General features: G+C 25.8%; 1 protein-coding gene across 1 annotated transcript; it reads right to left on the bottom strand.

Annotated features, from left to right (window-relative positions):
- Nucleotides 1–1,812: 1,812 nt before the first annotated feature.
- On the bottom strand, nt 1,813–17,492 carry LOC129976653 (ankyrin repeat domain-containing protein 54-like). The gene is made up of 9 exons (XM_056090339.1): nt 17,297–17,492; nt 14,688–14,892; nt 10,957–11,004; nt 10,325–10,423; nt 8,247–8,318; nt 7,605–7,652; nt 7,014–7,138; nt 5,876–5,983; nt 1,813–2,177 (listed from the first exon to the last, which is right to left on the bottom strand). Exons 1-9 carry the CDS (start codon nt 17,390–17,392, stop codon nt 2,115–2,117), a joined length of 864 nt encoding a protein of 287 aa, XP_055946314.1. The 5' UTR covers nt 17,393–17,492; the 3' UTR covers nt 1,813–2,114.
- Between the last annotated feature and the right edge of the window lie 226 nt (nt 17,493–17,718).

Below are 17,718 nucleotides of genomic sequence, written 5' to 3'. Positions count from 1 at the left end.
CGGAGCACAAACACCCCTGATACTGATAATTTTATATTCAAGAAACTTTATATTGGCATTGAAAAATGTATTTTCATTATGCAAATTAAAACCCCTATACATTAACAATTTCTATTAAATTTTAAAAATAGCGAAATAAATATTTCCTGTATATGTTATAAGAAAAGTAGCATCAAAATAATTAAATTTGGATTTATTGCATTATTTTAAACAAAAATTCAAGGGGAGCGAGATAAAGAAAACATTTTAAATGATTCATTTAACTTAATTATATACAGACTGTATGTTAACTAAATTAATTAAAGTTCCTAACATAAAATTGCATTTTAAGAAAGAATTCTCTTTAGTCTTAAAAACTCATTTTATTATACAGACACACAACTTACATTACAGTAAAAATCTGATATTCATTAAAGGAAAATAACTAAACCAAAACTATTTGCATTTGCAGATACATATAATGAAATGACTACAAATACTTACATTTTACAATATACTGCAACTCTGAAATGAAATAATATTTACAAACTGCACAATCACATTATATCAAAATTTATAAGCATTCATCATGTCATACAAATTAAAAAATTTTCTTTCACCATCATGATAATTAAAATACACAGGAATGCGGCAAAAAATAAAAATGAAATTTTAAAGAAGAAAATATTTTACAGAACTAAGCCATTAAATATTGTAAATGAAAAAATATACAATGTTCAAATAACTTACATAGTGAATAGGTGAGCAATTAAAACAAACAGGAGTAATGAATTAAAAATGGTCAAAATGGCAAGATAATGATGCATTATTTTAAAAACAAATGAAAATTAATAAAATCAATTTTGTTAAAAATATTCATGCTTTAATAAAGTATTTTTGGAAATAAAAGAAATTGTAATTTATAAGGAATATATAATATACACTAAGATTCTATATTCAGAAGGATTATCCATTTACGGGTAATCCTTTGATCATCCTTTAAAATGAGATGTGTAACAAAATCAAACACATCATAGTTTCAGATGATGTAATGAAATTCAGCCTAAGTATTTTTTCCTAGTACTCAGTCCAATGCATATTAGAAATTTGTGATAATGCAATTACATAATGCTACAAATAATAAAATATATTACAAAAACTTGCCACAAAAAATGAGTAAAACATTAACTGATAGGTTACATTATAATTGAAATTAATACAACACTAAATGCAAATACACAATATATAATGTTGTGTAGTATTAAAATTAAAGCACTTTTTTAAAAATGATATATGGTATATAAAGTAATGAAAAAACAAACTGAATGATATTTGAAGACAGCATTTACACAGATGCAATTAAATTTTAGAAAAAAGTTGATGTAAAAAAAATTACATCTTATTCTTATAAAATATTTTTTTGTTTGAAGTATATAATACTTTTGTGTAATTTTTACAAAAATTTGAATATTGAATAATTTAAAAGAAAACACAGTAAAGTATTCATGTATTAAATTTACATTCATAACATACTATAGAAAAAATGAGCATCACACATAATTAGGATGATATTAAATTATTAACATAACAAACCTTAAAGTTATATTTTAAGGAATACATGCAATGTTATATTTATTTGAAAGAAATAACATGCTTATTCACATTACAGTTTTATCTAAAATCACTTTATATTTGAAATTGCCATTTAAACTTCAACTCTCCTTTCCACACATTAAGAAAAAAAAAAAAAAAAAAAAAAAAAAAACCAGTTGCCAATTAAAGTTAGCTAATTCCAATTTTTTAATACTTATTAAATTTTAGACAGTATCAAAAAGAATCCAAATTTTGGAGAAATTAATAAAACAATTTTGGCAAGTAATAATATTGAAACAAGATGTATTATTTCATAATAAAAAGAAAATTAAATTTTATTACCAACATGGCAATTTATTACAATGTGAACAATAAATATAGAGAAACATGTTAATAATTAGCATAGTGAAAAAATTTATCAGAGATCAAGATAAAAAGAATAAGAATATAATAAATGCCTTTTCTAGCACATTTAAATATATAATTCCTTCTCTCCCCCCTTCCCACACAAATACAAAATGGAGCAAAATATGACGTCCAAATTAAGCAGCTTGGAGATTTAGATGAGAAAGGCTGGACAGCAAATCCTTAACATCAGTATCAACCTAAAAAGAAATAAATATCAAATTTAATGACGAGTTATGATTATAGAAATCAGTTCAAATGTAAAGTTACAGAAGATATACTAGTTACTGCAAACTATAGCCAATCTGGTTGCTATTTAATGAATGTTTTTAGAATTACATTATAAAATTATTTGATATCCAAAATCAATTCATATTAATTTGGGAAACACAACCTGAACAGTGAAAGAAAAAAATGAGAATAGCCTTAAATCTAATAAAAAAACATTAAAAAAGTAGGAATAACAACAATTTAAATAAATTGTTGTCATTGCTAAATGTTGTGAATTTCACAAACATCAAGTCTAATAAGTTGAGTAATAAAATAATCAGGGTGTTTGTGGGACCCCAAAAAATCCCCTGAAACTTTTACGGTCTTACTGCCGACATTTTGGAGTTTCGAGAAGGGGGGGGGAGAGAAATGAAAAATTACAATTATGAAGTATTGAATGACTTAATTATAGAAGTTCAATGAATTACTTTTTTTGCAAAATTAATAACCATAAATTTTCAAACATATAAACTACTACATTTTATGTAAATATTTTAAATTACCTGAATTAATTCTTTGAAAAAAAATTATCTAATTTCTGCTGCTTTTTTTTATTTTCTGATGTTTGTGGGCTTGTCTTTCTTTTGTGGTGAACTTCATAATTGCAGGAAGGTTGACTTTTATTTTCCTCATTTACAGTTGAAGAAATTTCCTCGAGAACTGCACATGCAGAGGTAAAAGCAGTTTGCTTTTCTGCTAATGTAGAAGGTTTTTCAGAGACTTTTATAGGTGACTCATCTGAAATACATGTTTTTAAGTCCTCTTGATATGTTTTCCAACTTCTGTTCATATTCAGTAAGAGATCTTTGAGAATTGGATCAGTCATTGGATTTTTTGAGCCATATTTTTCACATGAGATTTCTTTAGAAGCCATTAAATCATATTTAATAGTCTGCACTGCATCTAGGGAATCAATCTTAAGAGAGGTTCTATAGTCAGTGACAAGTGTATCCATTAAGTTGAATGCACTTTCCACTAATGGGCCATGGAAGCAGCTAAGGCAGGCTTTGACCAATTTAGCCAATGTAGGATACTTATAATCATTTGTGAAATCATCTTTTAAATTAAAAACTTTAGACCAATATTTATCAATTGTACACTTGACTTGATTTCCACTTTCATCAGATGTGTAGAGCACTTCTTTGGTGATATCAATATCATTCTGGTATAACCTTATTTCAGCTTCTACTTTTGACTTTTCATTATCACTAAAAATATGGGACATAAAAGGTGATAATTTTTCAAAAGCTAATATTGTACTGGTTTTACCTCTTAGCTCTGGATCTAATGCTGTAAAACTAATTAGATATGAATTTTTAAGGGGTAATTTCTGTTTCATATGCTGTGCTGTATTAGTATAAGCTTTCATCAGAGAAATTTGGAATTCTTTTGCTATTGGATGATTTTTTGATAATTTCTTCAGGACAGTGGAAGCTTCTGCACCAGTAAATATTACTTTGCTAGGTAGATGGAATTCTGGATTTGTGACATCAACCTTTAAAAAATCATCATAAGATGTGAACTCTAATCTGGCTTCATAAAAAAAGAGAAAAATTTTGCCATCAATTTATAAATACTGGAATGTATTAAATGAAGCATTGGTTTTTTTTGTTTCAAATAATTTAATATATGTGTTGAACTCTGGTAATACTGCTGAATATAATGCCATATGCAATAAAGTTTTGTTTTGCATAACAAATAACCCATTTAGTATTCTTTTTATCAGAGCTAAAGCATCCTTTGTGAGTTGTTGGGAATGCAAGCAAGAATACACCCCTTCAACAATTTTTTTCTGAGCTGCAGAAATATTTCTTTTATTGTATACAGTTTCAACATAAGAAAAATAATCCCCTTTATCAGTTTTATCGAAGTAGTGAAAATAAAATGCAATAAGAGCATCCCACAGATCTTTGATTCTTTCTAAAACACATAAAATGTACACCCACCTATGGTCTGGTCTCTTCAAGGGCTTAAGTTTTTTAATGGCACAGATTTTGAAAAAATTCTCTTTTACTGCAGCTTTTCATATCAAAATAGATGTCATCAAACAAATCTTCTAAGTATCTATCAAAACATGAAGCAAATTTTTTTGCATAGTTATTAGCTGTGTGACATGTGTCACCATCAATATCTAATAAGTGGGGTGCTTTGTTTGATCGTAGTCTGGTTTCAACACCCTTTTTTTTCCACGCATGGTGTTACATGAGTCCATTAATACACTAATTAAGTTTGCCCATGGAATATTATTATCTTCAACAGTATTAACAACTGCTTTAAAAACAGCTTCTGAATTGCAAGATTCCATCTTTAGAGATGCAAAATGAACTACAACTTCATTTTGATTGTTGTCGTAAAACTGCACCAATATTGCCAGTATACTTTCTTGAGCATTGCTAGTACTTTCATCCAAATTTAGAGAAAATGGAGTCTCCTTTAAAGTTTTAATGATATTTTCCTTAATAGTTTTTGCGAGCCCATATTTCATCTTATAACATGCAGTAGTCCTGCACATTTAAAACGAGTTTAGTGCCGTCTGATCGCGCCTCAAATGTTTGCAGAGTTCAATTAAATTGGAAGCTACATTGACAGAAAGAGAATTCTCGGCGATAAACGAGGTTATTAATACCTCTTGGCGTGCTTTTCTTGTCACTATATCCAATGGCCGAGCGTCAGTCTCCAGTAAGTCAACAGTATTTTTTGAATTAGCATAATTACTTAAAGTCATTGAATGTCTAATGCACTTTGAATATTTTATGTGCGTCACAGTTTTAGAATGATTTGTGAAAGCCTTGAATCCTTCCCTACAATACTTCAGCAGTGAGTTACAAAAAACACAATATGCTTGTCCAGCAACATTTATTTTCTTGCACCATGTGCCGATGGTATCCCCATTACCATCTCTCCGTTCAATCCAATTCCACCTAACTGCATTCCGGACACCTTCTTCTAATTGTATAATATCACTATTTATATCGAGAAATTTCATAGTGAAATTCTCTTGCGTACATAAATAAAAAAATATTTCAATAAACGAAACGAAAAATTTACACGTGCATCAATAAATGAAACGAAAATTTTACACAGCGGAGAAAAAAAAGTTGCGAAGCGATCAATGACAAATAGCTAATACGGCGAAAAATCCCCCTTCTCTACTTATTGGCGCCACGCCAGGAGAGATAAGACCTTTGAACCCACTTGCCGAAAAGAATCCAGAAGAGAATGTCCGAGAACCGGGGGAATGAGTCATAACTCGCAATAAGGAAAGAACAAAAAAGAAGTTTTTTCCCCCTTTTCACGCATTATCACTGCCTTTCTAGAAAGAAAGGAAAAGTTTTCACCACACACACTGACCTTGCGTTTTCTGCTTTCAAAGCAAACAAAATTACCCAGATCAAAATAAATAATTCATTATTATTCCTACTTCCTTTTGAACGACGATCCCCGGAATTTCCGGGTATCGAAGTTCAAAATCCCCGGAATTCCGGGGTTTCCCCGGAGCACAAACACCCCTGAATAATGATAAAAAAAAGGAAATAAATCATCATAAGGGCTATAAATAAAAATAATCAATATTTCATATATTCAAAAAAAATTTTAAATTTTTTTTTCAGATTTTTTTTAAAATTACCTCTTCTCTGGTTTGATGATGATGAAGTCTACTAGAAAATGTATTAATGAAGTCTATTTCACCAGACCTACCAGATCTTTGAAGATAAACTTGCATCATTTCTAAAACCTACAAAAAAAAAAAAAAAAAGTATATACTTTATTAAAAAAGTAATTATAGGAAGCTATGCACTTAAATTTTGACTTTAAGTATTAAAATATTGCAACTGAAGAGAGTATTCAAATGATACCCTTTCAACTTAATCAAATGAAGAAAAGTCGCATATATGTACATAACTGAATTTGTTAGGGTTTGTCTTTCATGATGATAAATAATATTAATGCAGAGCTATTTCACTTTTAATTAAAATTGAGATTTTTTTTCCCCCTAATGTAACTTTCGAGTCTATGTATAAGTTTTTGTTTTTACCTTGAAGCATAGTAGTGATCTTTTTACTCTTTAAAAATGTGCATCTTAGTCTTTTGATATAAAAATTAATTGTAGAAAGCAAATATACCAAACATGGCCCTATCCTACTCATACATAGATGAATAATCCTTTATGAAGTGGTAATGGAAAGCATTAAAAATCCCATAGACACACATATTTTGAGTTATAAGAGGTATTATCGAAATTTAGTGTTATTTCTTGCATAAAAATAATAAGCAATACTGAAAAAAAAATCATACTTCATAATTCTTCAAAATTAAATCATGTCATTCCGTATTTAAACTAATTTTGTTCCAAATTTAAATGCAAAGTTATTGATGCCAGGTACATCTCAATTCATTTTCTAAGCAACTTAAAAATAAAGTTCCAACTTATATAAATACTGCAAGAAAATTGGAAATCTACTCCTTTCCACAACTGCAAAATCCCATCAAACATAGCTATATATATAACATTGCAATACTTACATTTTTTTTTATATTTAATTTTTTTTTAATTGGGAAAATGAAAAGTAACATACTTTTTAAATTCCATAGTTTTAAATGTGAAAGGTAAGTGTCTATGTAACTGTAAATATGCAATCTTTTATGTTACTTTTGCAGTAAAATTTTATAAAGGAGATAAATATGATTCAACAAAGAAAATATTTAATATAATAATACCAATCAATTAACAGCATGATTCTTAAGAGAACAAAAGTGAAGCTTACATGGGTCACCTCCCTTTTCAGCTGCTCAGATGAATATTCTGTATTTCTTTGAAGAAGTTTTAATTTTGACTGTGCTAACTGGAATGGTGAACGTCCTGAGTAATCTAAAGCATTTATATCAGTGCCTGAAACCAAAACATTTCAAAAGTATATTCTTTGTACACCCTGAGGAAAATTAAGCTCTTTTTAATGTACTGAAAAATGGTTTCCAGACTTAAACACTTCTCATGATGATATGCAAACAATACTACTCAAGTTTCATGCAAGAAAAAGAACTGAGTTTGAAAAAAATATTTTAAGAATTACAAATAAATTAAACATAGTGTTTGAATAAACAATTTTACAAGATATTTAAAATAACAGCCATTTTTTTCAAAATGAAATTAAATAATTTAAAATTTATTATAAAGAATGAAAAATCATAACACAACCATAGTCATAAAAATATAAGATTAGATAATAATATAAATTCATTTTCTAAGAAATTTGATAATTTGATGTAGGAAATATTATGGACACTATTTTTCAGCCAAACTAGTGAATTGATTCTAAAATAAAATCTTGGGAAACAAATCCAAAAGTGTTTCATACCTGCTTTCAGCAATAAAGTCACCATTTCAATGCGAGTAGTACAGGCAGCTGAAAATTAATAAATAAAAATCATGAAAATAATTGAAAATCAAATCAATCAAAAATAAATGAAATCAATAAAATTATGATATAAACAAAATTAATAATAATTAAAAGTAAAGAGTAAGTACTAGTAATCAAATAAATATATCAATTATAAATGATTTATTACAATCTATTTCTCATTTAAACAATAAAAAAATAAAGTTACATAAAATAAATATTTCAGAGATCTAAAATTGGCATATTTAAAAATAAAAATTGTGATTGTAATTTATTACATGTAGACAACTAGTTTAAGAATATTAATAGAATTTAATTAACTCAACTAAAAACAAAGTTTGGTCCATTGTAATAAATGTAAAAGTAGTATCTTTTAACAGAATTTTGATTCTTTGTTTACTTATATTCAAGTATCATCATTTAGACAGTTTTGTAAAAGTTGAAAATTATTTTCATTTCAAATTTGGCAGAAGAATAGAAAATAAGGTGGTTTACAAAATACTGAAAAGAATTCTGCATTATTCTCATAATAAATTTGAAATATTTTAAAAATATTTTTAAAAAAATGCCTCTGAGTTTAAAAAGCAATACAAACTTTACCTAAATGTAAAGGTGTATTTCCAACAGAATCACGTTGATTAGGATCTGCTCCTCTTTCAATCAACAATCGAGCTGTATATATAATATAAACATATTATAACACTTTCTTCTTTTAAAATATGTAATTTAGTTATTTTATAAAATACCTGAAATTTTTCATGAAGTAACTGATGATATTAGTTAAAGGGCATTATAAGTTAATGATTCTGCACTTTAATTCCTTACTTTTACATATAATTGTTTTTCCTTAAATTAACGAATAATGGATAATAATATAACAAAGATGATTTAACCCTTTCATTACTAACTCGACCGAACCCAACCTAACCCAGTCATGCAAGTTCTGTCCTAATGGACTAGTTTTCAACCTGCATCTTTTTCAAATGTGGAATTCAAGATGTAAAGTAACTTATCACTGAGGATACCCTTGCTTTACATCCCAAATTGCTAATTTAAAAACGAAACTGGCCCATTAGTGTAGATCTTGCAGGTCTTGGGCTGAGTTAGTAGTAAAAGGGTAAAATGAATTGTACAACATACAGAATATTATAAAACATAATTGCATCATATTTATTAAAGAAACCTTTGTAACAGGTTGAAAATGGTGTGCTATTTCTGATCATTTAATAGTCTTAACCTTCAAAAACTGTAGTTTTGATTAAAATCCTCCTGCTTCATAATAGCCAATACTAAAAAATGAAATGAAAAATGCAGATTATTTGATTTATAACATAGTGTAAACTATTATTCTATGAAATAAATTAAACCATAGATTGCAAATGAGTTAATTGACTTGATAAATTATCTCATGAAAAAATAAGTTACTCTGTATTCCACCAAATAACAGATTTCACTAAACAACAGTTTTCATTTTTTTATGAACATCTTATGCTTTTTTAAGATCAATGTTTTCTAAGAATTAATTTTGAAGAAATTTAATAAAGAACCCGAACTAAAAATAACATTTCTCTACTTAATATATAGCAATGTTATTTAATTAGTTTCAATATTACTTAATACAATTTTTTAAACACATTACTTCATAAAATAAGAAATAAACTAAGTAATAATTATGTGCTATGAAAATATAAATGAGAAGCATTGAAATTTTATTTGCTGAAGATTTTACAATTAAGAATTGAAAAATAAAAAATTAATTGTTTAGGTACAATAACATTATCAACTAACTAAAAAGCTTTAAAAAAAATTAGGGAATTTTACTGCTTGATTCTTTTTATATTTTATGTTATTAGTTTGAATTAAAAATTAATATTACAATTTAACAGACCTAATACTATATAGCATCATATAAGAAACAACATTTTGTAGCTTTTAAAACTATAAAATCATATTCTGTTTAAAAATTCATTCTGATTTTGTACCTAAAAAAGGCTCTCATTTTATTTTTTTTAATAAAGAGAGGAAAAATATTCTTATTGGTTAGTTTCTATTTTTAGAAGTATTAAGGAAAATTCAAATATTAATGAGACAGATTAACATATCAAAAGCCAGAGTTTTATTTATTGAACAGGTACATTTGATTTGCATGACAGAACTGAATACACTCTATTGTTTTCATTTCACTTTGTATAACAAATTAATAAGCATTACTAAAATTCAAAACAATTTTTGGCATTTTCTATCTAATATCCAGATTTCGAAATCTAATTACCATACTTGAATTGAAAGCTTTTGTGCCATTGAAAACTTTTGTTTTTCCCCTTTACCCCATTTTTTTAGGTAATGCAAGGTAATCTTTATTTTTTTAATATTTAGCGATATTTTAAAAATCATTTAATATGAATGTATAAAAAAAGTTTTAAATAATTTTCTACTAAATATTTCCATACATTTTCTAAAACATTTCTGAATTTTTATTGAAACAATCTCTTTTTTTTTCAATATAATTTAGAAGAAATTAAAAATCAAAATAATTTCAAATATTATTAATTAAAATATATTTTAAAACTATGCACCTCTATAATTACAGAAACATATATGGCAAAAAGTATTTAAAGCATAACATAAAGAAAAATATTAAGCATATTTATTCAATGATCTATAAAACAAATACGTACCAATTGCTGTATGACCTCCAGCTGCTGCAAAATGCAAGGCACTTCTCTGCCTGCCATCAGCAGTACAAGGATCAATACCACTATCTAACAAGTTTTTAACTGAAATAATCCATAAAAATTATATCATATAAGTATATACATAAAAGCATTCACTTTAACAGTTAAATGTATATTAAAAGCTACATTTAGAAAGAAATTTTTTTATGTGAGATAGCCAATATCACATAAAAAATATTTCAAAATTACAAAAAGATTGAAAAAAAAAATTCTAAACAAATTTAAAAAAAAATACATATCATAAAGTGAAATATTAAAAGATATATATTTACGTTTTACTCTTTAATATTTCATTTATAAATAAACATAAAATTTAGCAAATAAAAAATATTAATGCAGAAATTCTAATAAAGTAATTGGAAAGAAACTTACAATTCAAACACAATTTTTTAAAAATAAATATAATTAATTCCTCAAATTTAAATGTCAATATTAAGCAAATTCACTATTAATTACAATATGATATTTTAAAAGATATATGAAGGAAAATATTAACTTTTCTAATTATATGAAATTAACAGAATAAGAATGAAAGGAAATGTAAAAATATATGGAATTCTAATAACTGTTTTTACCTGTTTCAATATCATTGTTATTGGCAGCAGCACGAAGTCTCCTTTCCCCTAAAAGTAATTAAATCAATATAATAGTACCATAACTAATCATTCTGTAATTAATCAATATAATAGCAGCATTAAAATGAAAACTGCATAAGTTTATTTCTAAGGCCTGTGGGTTTACTAGTAATTTTAACATTACATCAAAACACATAATACATAAGAAGCCAAAATTTCATTAAAAAAAAAAAAAAAAAAAAAGCTTTGGGGTGGCATTCTTTGCTGATTTACATGATTTTCATACTTTACCAAGATGGTTACATTCCTAAGTTTAAATGGCAATTTTCAGGTTACATCAAGATAATGAGTTCACCTGATGATTTTCAAATTAAATGAAACTTCAATATATATAAAACGCTAAGATTCTACCAAGATAATTGGCAATAGTTTGCATTTTTGGTAATTTATTGCACAGCCCATAAAAATAAGACATATTAAATAAACATATAAATTAATTAAATTGTAGAAAGACCTTCTTTCACAAAAAAGAATAATAAAATAATAAATTTTTCTTATTAAATTACAACATTTAATTACTCATTATTTTACAATCAAATATTTAAAAGAAGTAAAAGAATTGATGCAACATAATTTTTATTCTGCTTTATTATTTTTATTGAACACAATTTAAATATTTTAAAGGGATCTTTTGAAAATTAAATTCAAACAACTATTCTTGAAAAAATAAATAGCACATTTTGTGCCCCTGTTTATTTTCTTAAATCAAAATAATCCATGAATCAGTCTTAAAAAAAAGTTGCAAGAGTTCAAAAGCCCATTAATGGACACATCAGCAGAAAATATTACTCGAAATAGCATCTGTTCTCGCAATGTGAATTATCTATAAAGAAAAGCAATTCCTTTAAAGAATTCAGAATCTCACATATGCAATATATAAAAGAGTATGCATAAGAAAGAGAAAGTAAATTTTCAAAAGCAGCAAGAAATGGCTATACAATTGAAAGAGACATTCGGATATTTCAAGAAAGTTAAGCAAATTTCATACAAAAATAAATTAATTAATAAATAAAAACTAAAAATGCAATTTTGTATTTGTTGAGAAATTTATATATATATATATATATATATATATATATATATATATATATATATATATATATATATATATATATATATATATATATATATATATAATAGAAATCCTGTTTAAATAAATTCAGATTTGTAACATTTATTTAAAAAATATATCTGCACTTGAAGATATACTTTTTGTTAAATACTTTTATTCTTCTATGCTGTAATAATATACATAATAAACTTTTGCAGATGTCAGGTCAACAAGAAGAAAAATTTGGAACTACTTCAACTTATTTCTCTATGGGAGGGGAAGGCTTAAGATGAGTTTACACATGGAATTACAAGTGGAATGGTTCAATTTGCACCAGGACACAAGAAAAAAAGTGGAAGAAGTATTTCTCTCAGTACTTTTTACTAAGAGAGTTTTATAAGGGTTTCTTTGACATGTGTTGATTCCGGAAAGAGAATCTAGGATATCATTGGAAGGAATGTTGTAGACATATGGGATTTCTATCCCTACGTTTACACCATAAGAATTGTAATAGCACAAGTTTAAAATAATTAAATAAAAAGTGAGTTTAGACCAGAAAATAAGAGACAATTTTAGAATAAAATAATATAGGCTAATTTAAGATAAAAAATAAGGATTTAAATTAAAATAAATGATATTATTGTTATATATTAATTTCACTATCTATGTAATCACTTTATCACCAGTTAATGACAATTGTTTAGAAAATGCATTAAAAAGTTACATGATTAAACTAATTTTAATTATTAATAATAATAATAAATGAAAACTAAAAGCAACTGATCCTTAAATTTACATGCAGTCCTCTACTAGCCAACAAAATTTTAAGAGGTGTTGGGACAATTTTATTCCACCTTTTTCCCTTTCAGTAATTAATAAGGAAATTATATTTTTGAATATATTCAATGAATTTGAAAGATTTCTTTTGCAACAAATATTTATTTAAAATGCCATTTTCTTTCACTAAAAATAAAGAATTTCATGGTCTAAAATGGAGATAAGTTTACAATTCTTTTTAAAAAATATTCTAAATAATTTCAAATGCTACTGAAATTTAATGCATAAAAACATTCAAATATGTATTAAAATCCTTCTTACGGAGGAAACACAGTAAGAGATATATTTAAAAAATATCTTAAAAATGGTGGAACAGAGGTTATCCTATTACCTCTCAAGGGTTTAATTCATTAGAAAAAATTCCAGGCTTTAATCTCAAGGACAGATTTTCATAAGCATGATGTACTTTTTATTAATCAATCAATAAAAAAAACTTTCTCTGAGAGTTTCTAATCATAATTACACTTGTTTATTAAAATGAGTTAATTTAAGAAGTTTGTGACATTGAAATGCAAAATAACATGGTAGAAAATAATGTTCAGAAAATTAAAATATGCATTTAATATCAAATGATAATCACATATAAGCTTTACTCAGGCCTTCATCTGTAAGTTGATTAAAATTCAAATAATAAACCTACATTTTTTTCTATTATAAAATGCATGCTATTGTTTCTATTATAAAAACAATCAATTTTGATTAAATAAATTTCTTCCTTTTTTTAATACTGCAGAAGATTCGTAATATTCTTTCACAATCATCTGATGTTTTATTAGGAATTTTAATAATTAAACTTAATTAACTGAAATACAAAAAAAGGAGTTTATATAAACATAAGCATAAAATAACAAACATAATAAAAACTATTAAGAAATACAGCTCTTGACACTTTGTAAAGCTATAAATGAAATAAATCATGTCATGGATGTAGGAAAGTACAGTTTTACAGGAATTTCTCATTGTGCGAAGTTTTTCATAATAATAAATTAATTTCAAATTCTTCATACAGATGGTGTTGAATTTTAAAACTGAATGAAAATTCAGAATAAATAAATATATATATATATTTTTTTCATATCAAAGACGACACTAAACATTTATTTTACTACATTTTATATGAGCACCATTTGCAGCATGAACTGTTGTTTGACAATGGATTCTAAAACCCTCCTCGCTTTTACACATGCGTTACGATGGATTTAATTTGTCAAAATAGAGGTGAGAGGAAAGATGAAAGGAGGGAATGTTTACATTTAACAATAAAATAAACTCGAATTACTCAAAGACCGAATTAATATAATATGGTCAGAAACGATATTCACATACACATGAAAAAAATCGAACAAAAAAAGTGTCTAATATGGCAGAAATGAAAGCCAAAGAATGACCAAGAATTCTGCTGCGGAATTTCAGTTTCATCTAAAAAAAATCTCTTCATATATAAATAAATTACAGACAGTGGCATCAATGATGATTTTATATCTTTTCCTTTGCTCCTTCCTACTTTTGAAATACAATCTATAAACAAAATTAAAAATAAATACATTTTACCAGAGAACAAAACTTCTTATACTAAAGAAGAGTTTAAGTGCAAATTGCATTTTCATTTAAATTTATATTTACTTTAAAATGGTACCTAGAATTTTTAGTACAGCCTGTATATTTTTGACATAAAATAAAAAAATAAAAAATTAGCATTGGATCCAGATAAAATACAACACAATAAATTAAACTACAATAATTTATAGCATTAAAATTTTCTTTATGAATTTTTTTATCCTACCAATAAGATTTTCAATATCAGGAATTGGTTGTTGTTTCCATCGAACTGCATTCTTCCGTCTTAGTCCTGGCTTAATTTTACGCACTTGTTCCTGTTGTCGGTAGTCACTAAAACCATAACTACAAGTTGCAGGCTGTAAATTACCAAAAGGCACCACTAATGAAGAATAATGAGGATGGGCTTTCTCCACAAAATCATGTATATCCTGCAATATAAGCGGAACATAAAAATTTAAACTTAATAACTATTTATTAAGCATTCTTCAGAAAAAGTGAAACTTCATACTCTAATTGTATGTATCAAGTAAAATGTATAACATTATAAGCAATATTAAAGTAACTATGAAATAATAAAACAATAGTATCAAACAATGAATCATAAGAATGAATTCATAAGTAATTGTTTTGCTACTTAATTAATAAATTTCTCTTAGTTCAATATTGGGGTTCAAGAATTTTTTTTTTCAGTTATTAAATTATTTTGCAACAAATTGTATTGAATAGAAATAATTTTTACAGCCTATGGAAAGAAATGAAAATGTTTGAATCTATAAGAAAAGTCTCATAATTAGCATATAACAAGAATATTTGAATATATATCTATCTATACATTAATATAATTTAAAAATAAAGCATCCTTTGTTAAAAAAAAAAAAAGTTCCAGAAAATGTCTCAGTAGCAGTCTACACAAGGAAAGAATTGAAAGTTTCAATTTCAAAAAAATTCATATTAATATTTGAAATTTTAAGAATTATAATCTATATATTCAAAAAGTGACATCTGATAAACAGCAAATAGTGCTTTATTTTCTAAATTTATTGAATGATATTTTTAATTTAGAAATGTTAACAACATTCTACAATTTAGTATTGCAAATATATATTCTCTAACCTATTTCTTAAATAATACATTTTAAATCCTTACTTTAATCACATAAATGATTACTTCATAAAACATGATATTAAGTTAATAGTTATTTTTTATCACTAAAACTACAAAATAAACAGCATTGGAACTTCAGTTTCTTAAGTTTTTATCAAAGCTTTTGATAATCATGATAAAATATCTAAATTTCATAGCTTCAAATGTATACTACAATCAAAATGTCATTTTTATATGTTTCACTGAAAATTGCATATCTCTATACAGATGTGCCTACAGGGATATTTCATTAGTAATATCCATATTTTAAATAACTAATAAAGCATAATAAGTAGAAGACCATATTGAAATGAAATTTGGGACCCATCAAGATACCCCAAATTTTATTTGCTCATGTACCCCTTGATTAATTTTTTTCATTTTTTAATACTTCATTATTTCCATACACTAATTGGGATAAAACATTTATTAACATTATGGACTCAGCTTAGATTTAGAGTTAAAGAACTCCAATTAATTTAACAACATTGAACTAATTTTGTACTGAATTATGATAACAACTATTCAAATGTAAGACAATATCAAAGAATTCCTTATTTTGTTGCATGAAAATGTGTTTTATAAAATTGTTGAAATGAAGACTAACATAATTTCAAGTCTAGAATTGCATAACAATTAATGTGCACTTCCTATTAATTTATATTACAGGTATGTTCTTTCCACAAATTTTTCTTTTTTTTTTTAAAGGCATTAAATATTTTTTGCTTTAATAGTGAGCTCTTGGTACTCTTCTTTTTTTAAAACAACATAGTAGATTCTCAGCTTGAACTTTTTATACATACTAAGAGAAATACTTCCCAACATTTTAATCCTTATGCTTTTATTTCCACTATTACTAACATGCCTTTATATCATACATCCCTAGCTTAGTTCTCAGCATTCCTTTTAGAATAAGTTGGAAAACTTCTGGCTCTGGACAACCAATTAATATAAGAAAATAAAAATGCAAATCATAAAATAAGCTTACAGAATATTTCCAATTAAATAAAACTGCAAAGAAAGTCAAATATACTATAAAATACTTATTCTTATTACAAAATTTTATGCTTAGTATTGTTTCTGTTTGAAATACTTGGTATAAAATATTAAAATTGTGGTAAAATTACAGATTAAATTATTTTTTGGTCAGAGAAAATAATTAAACTTAACAGGAAAAAAAAAAAAAAAAAGAATTACGAGAATTTAAAATAACTTAATTTTTTGTTTATCTTATTACATAAAATTAAATTATTTTCCGAGAATAAGAAGAAAAGGCAACTTTCAATGATCAGTTTAAAGTTAATAAGAAAAATTATAAATTTGTACTGATATTAACAGCGTATATAATATCAGGTTTACATCTTTACATTAGGTACAAGCGATGTCATTTCATGAATTAATAATATTTTTCTTTCATAAAAGAACTAGAAAATCCCTTAACAAAAGATTTTAGCAAAAATAACACCAGTCAACAGAACAAATTAAAATTCTATCTTAAAAATATGAGCAACAGAAACAAAACATATAATTTTTTCATTGTATTTCAGAGATAAAGATCAAAGATTTTTTTTTTCTGAACATGCATTGATGCATCGTGATAACGATATGTCTATAACCATACAATTGGAATGCACTTAAGTTATTTAATTCAATGATGTCAATGAAAAATTAGAAATTTTATTTTATAACCTTATCATCGTCTAAGCAAGATGGAGAGCCCACTGACATGCAGTTACTTTCATTGCTTTCACTACCAGTATCAACTCCAGAATCACTCTCAGTCATTTTTTCAATGAAATATATTTTAATCACAAAAGTAAAAATTTCTTAAACTTTTAGTTTCGTTTTAAAGTGACGGATGCAGCAAGCTTCCTTATCTATAAAAATAAACAAATTATTAACTAAGCGTGGTTACAGTGAATAGAAATTAACTTGTCAGCTACAATTATTATTATTTTTTTTTTCCGGTCATGGCGCGTTAGAAAAGAACAAGGTAAAACTTAGTAAAATATAATAATTTTCATTTCAGAGTAAAAATAAATGAGGCGAAAATTCAAGAAACTACAATTTCTTGTATGATATATATTGCGTCAAGATAATACAGCGTTAGC

This window comes from Argiope bruennichi, chromosome 7 (genome assembly GCF_947563725.1).
Source record: "Argiope bruennichi chromosome 7, qqArgBrue1.1, whole genome shotgun sequence".
In the NCBI taxonomy this organism is placed as follows: Eukaryota; Metazoa; Arthropoda; class Arachnida; order Araneae; family Araneidae; genus Argiope; species Argiope bruennichi.
This window is presented reverse-complemented; position numbering and strand designations above follow the sequence as displayed.

What these genes read in the sequence shown, in the direction of transcription:
- LOC129976653 (XM_056090339.1), bottom strand. Translation starts at nt 17,392, where the DNA reads ATGACTGAGAGTGATTCTGGAGTTGATACTGGTAGTGAAAGCAATGAA. An exon ending in AAATACACCTTTACATTTAG is followed by an intron (nt 7,653 to 8,246) that starts GTAAAGTTTGTA and finishes ATTAATTTTCAG; the next exon opens with CTGCCTGTACTACTCGCATT. An exon ending in ATCATCAAACCAGAGAAGAG is followed by an intron (nt 2,178 to 5,875) that starts GTAATTTTAAAA and finishes ATTTCTTTTTAG; the next exon opens with GTTGATACTGATGTTAAGGA.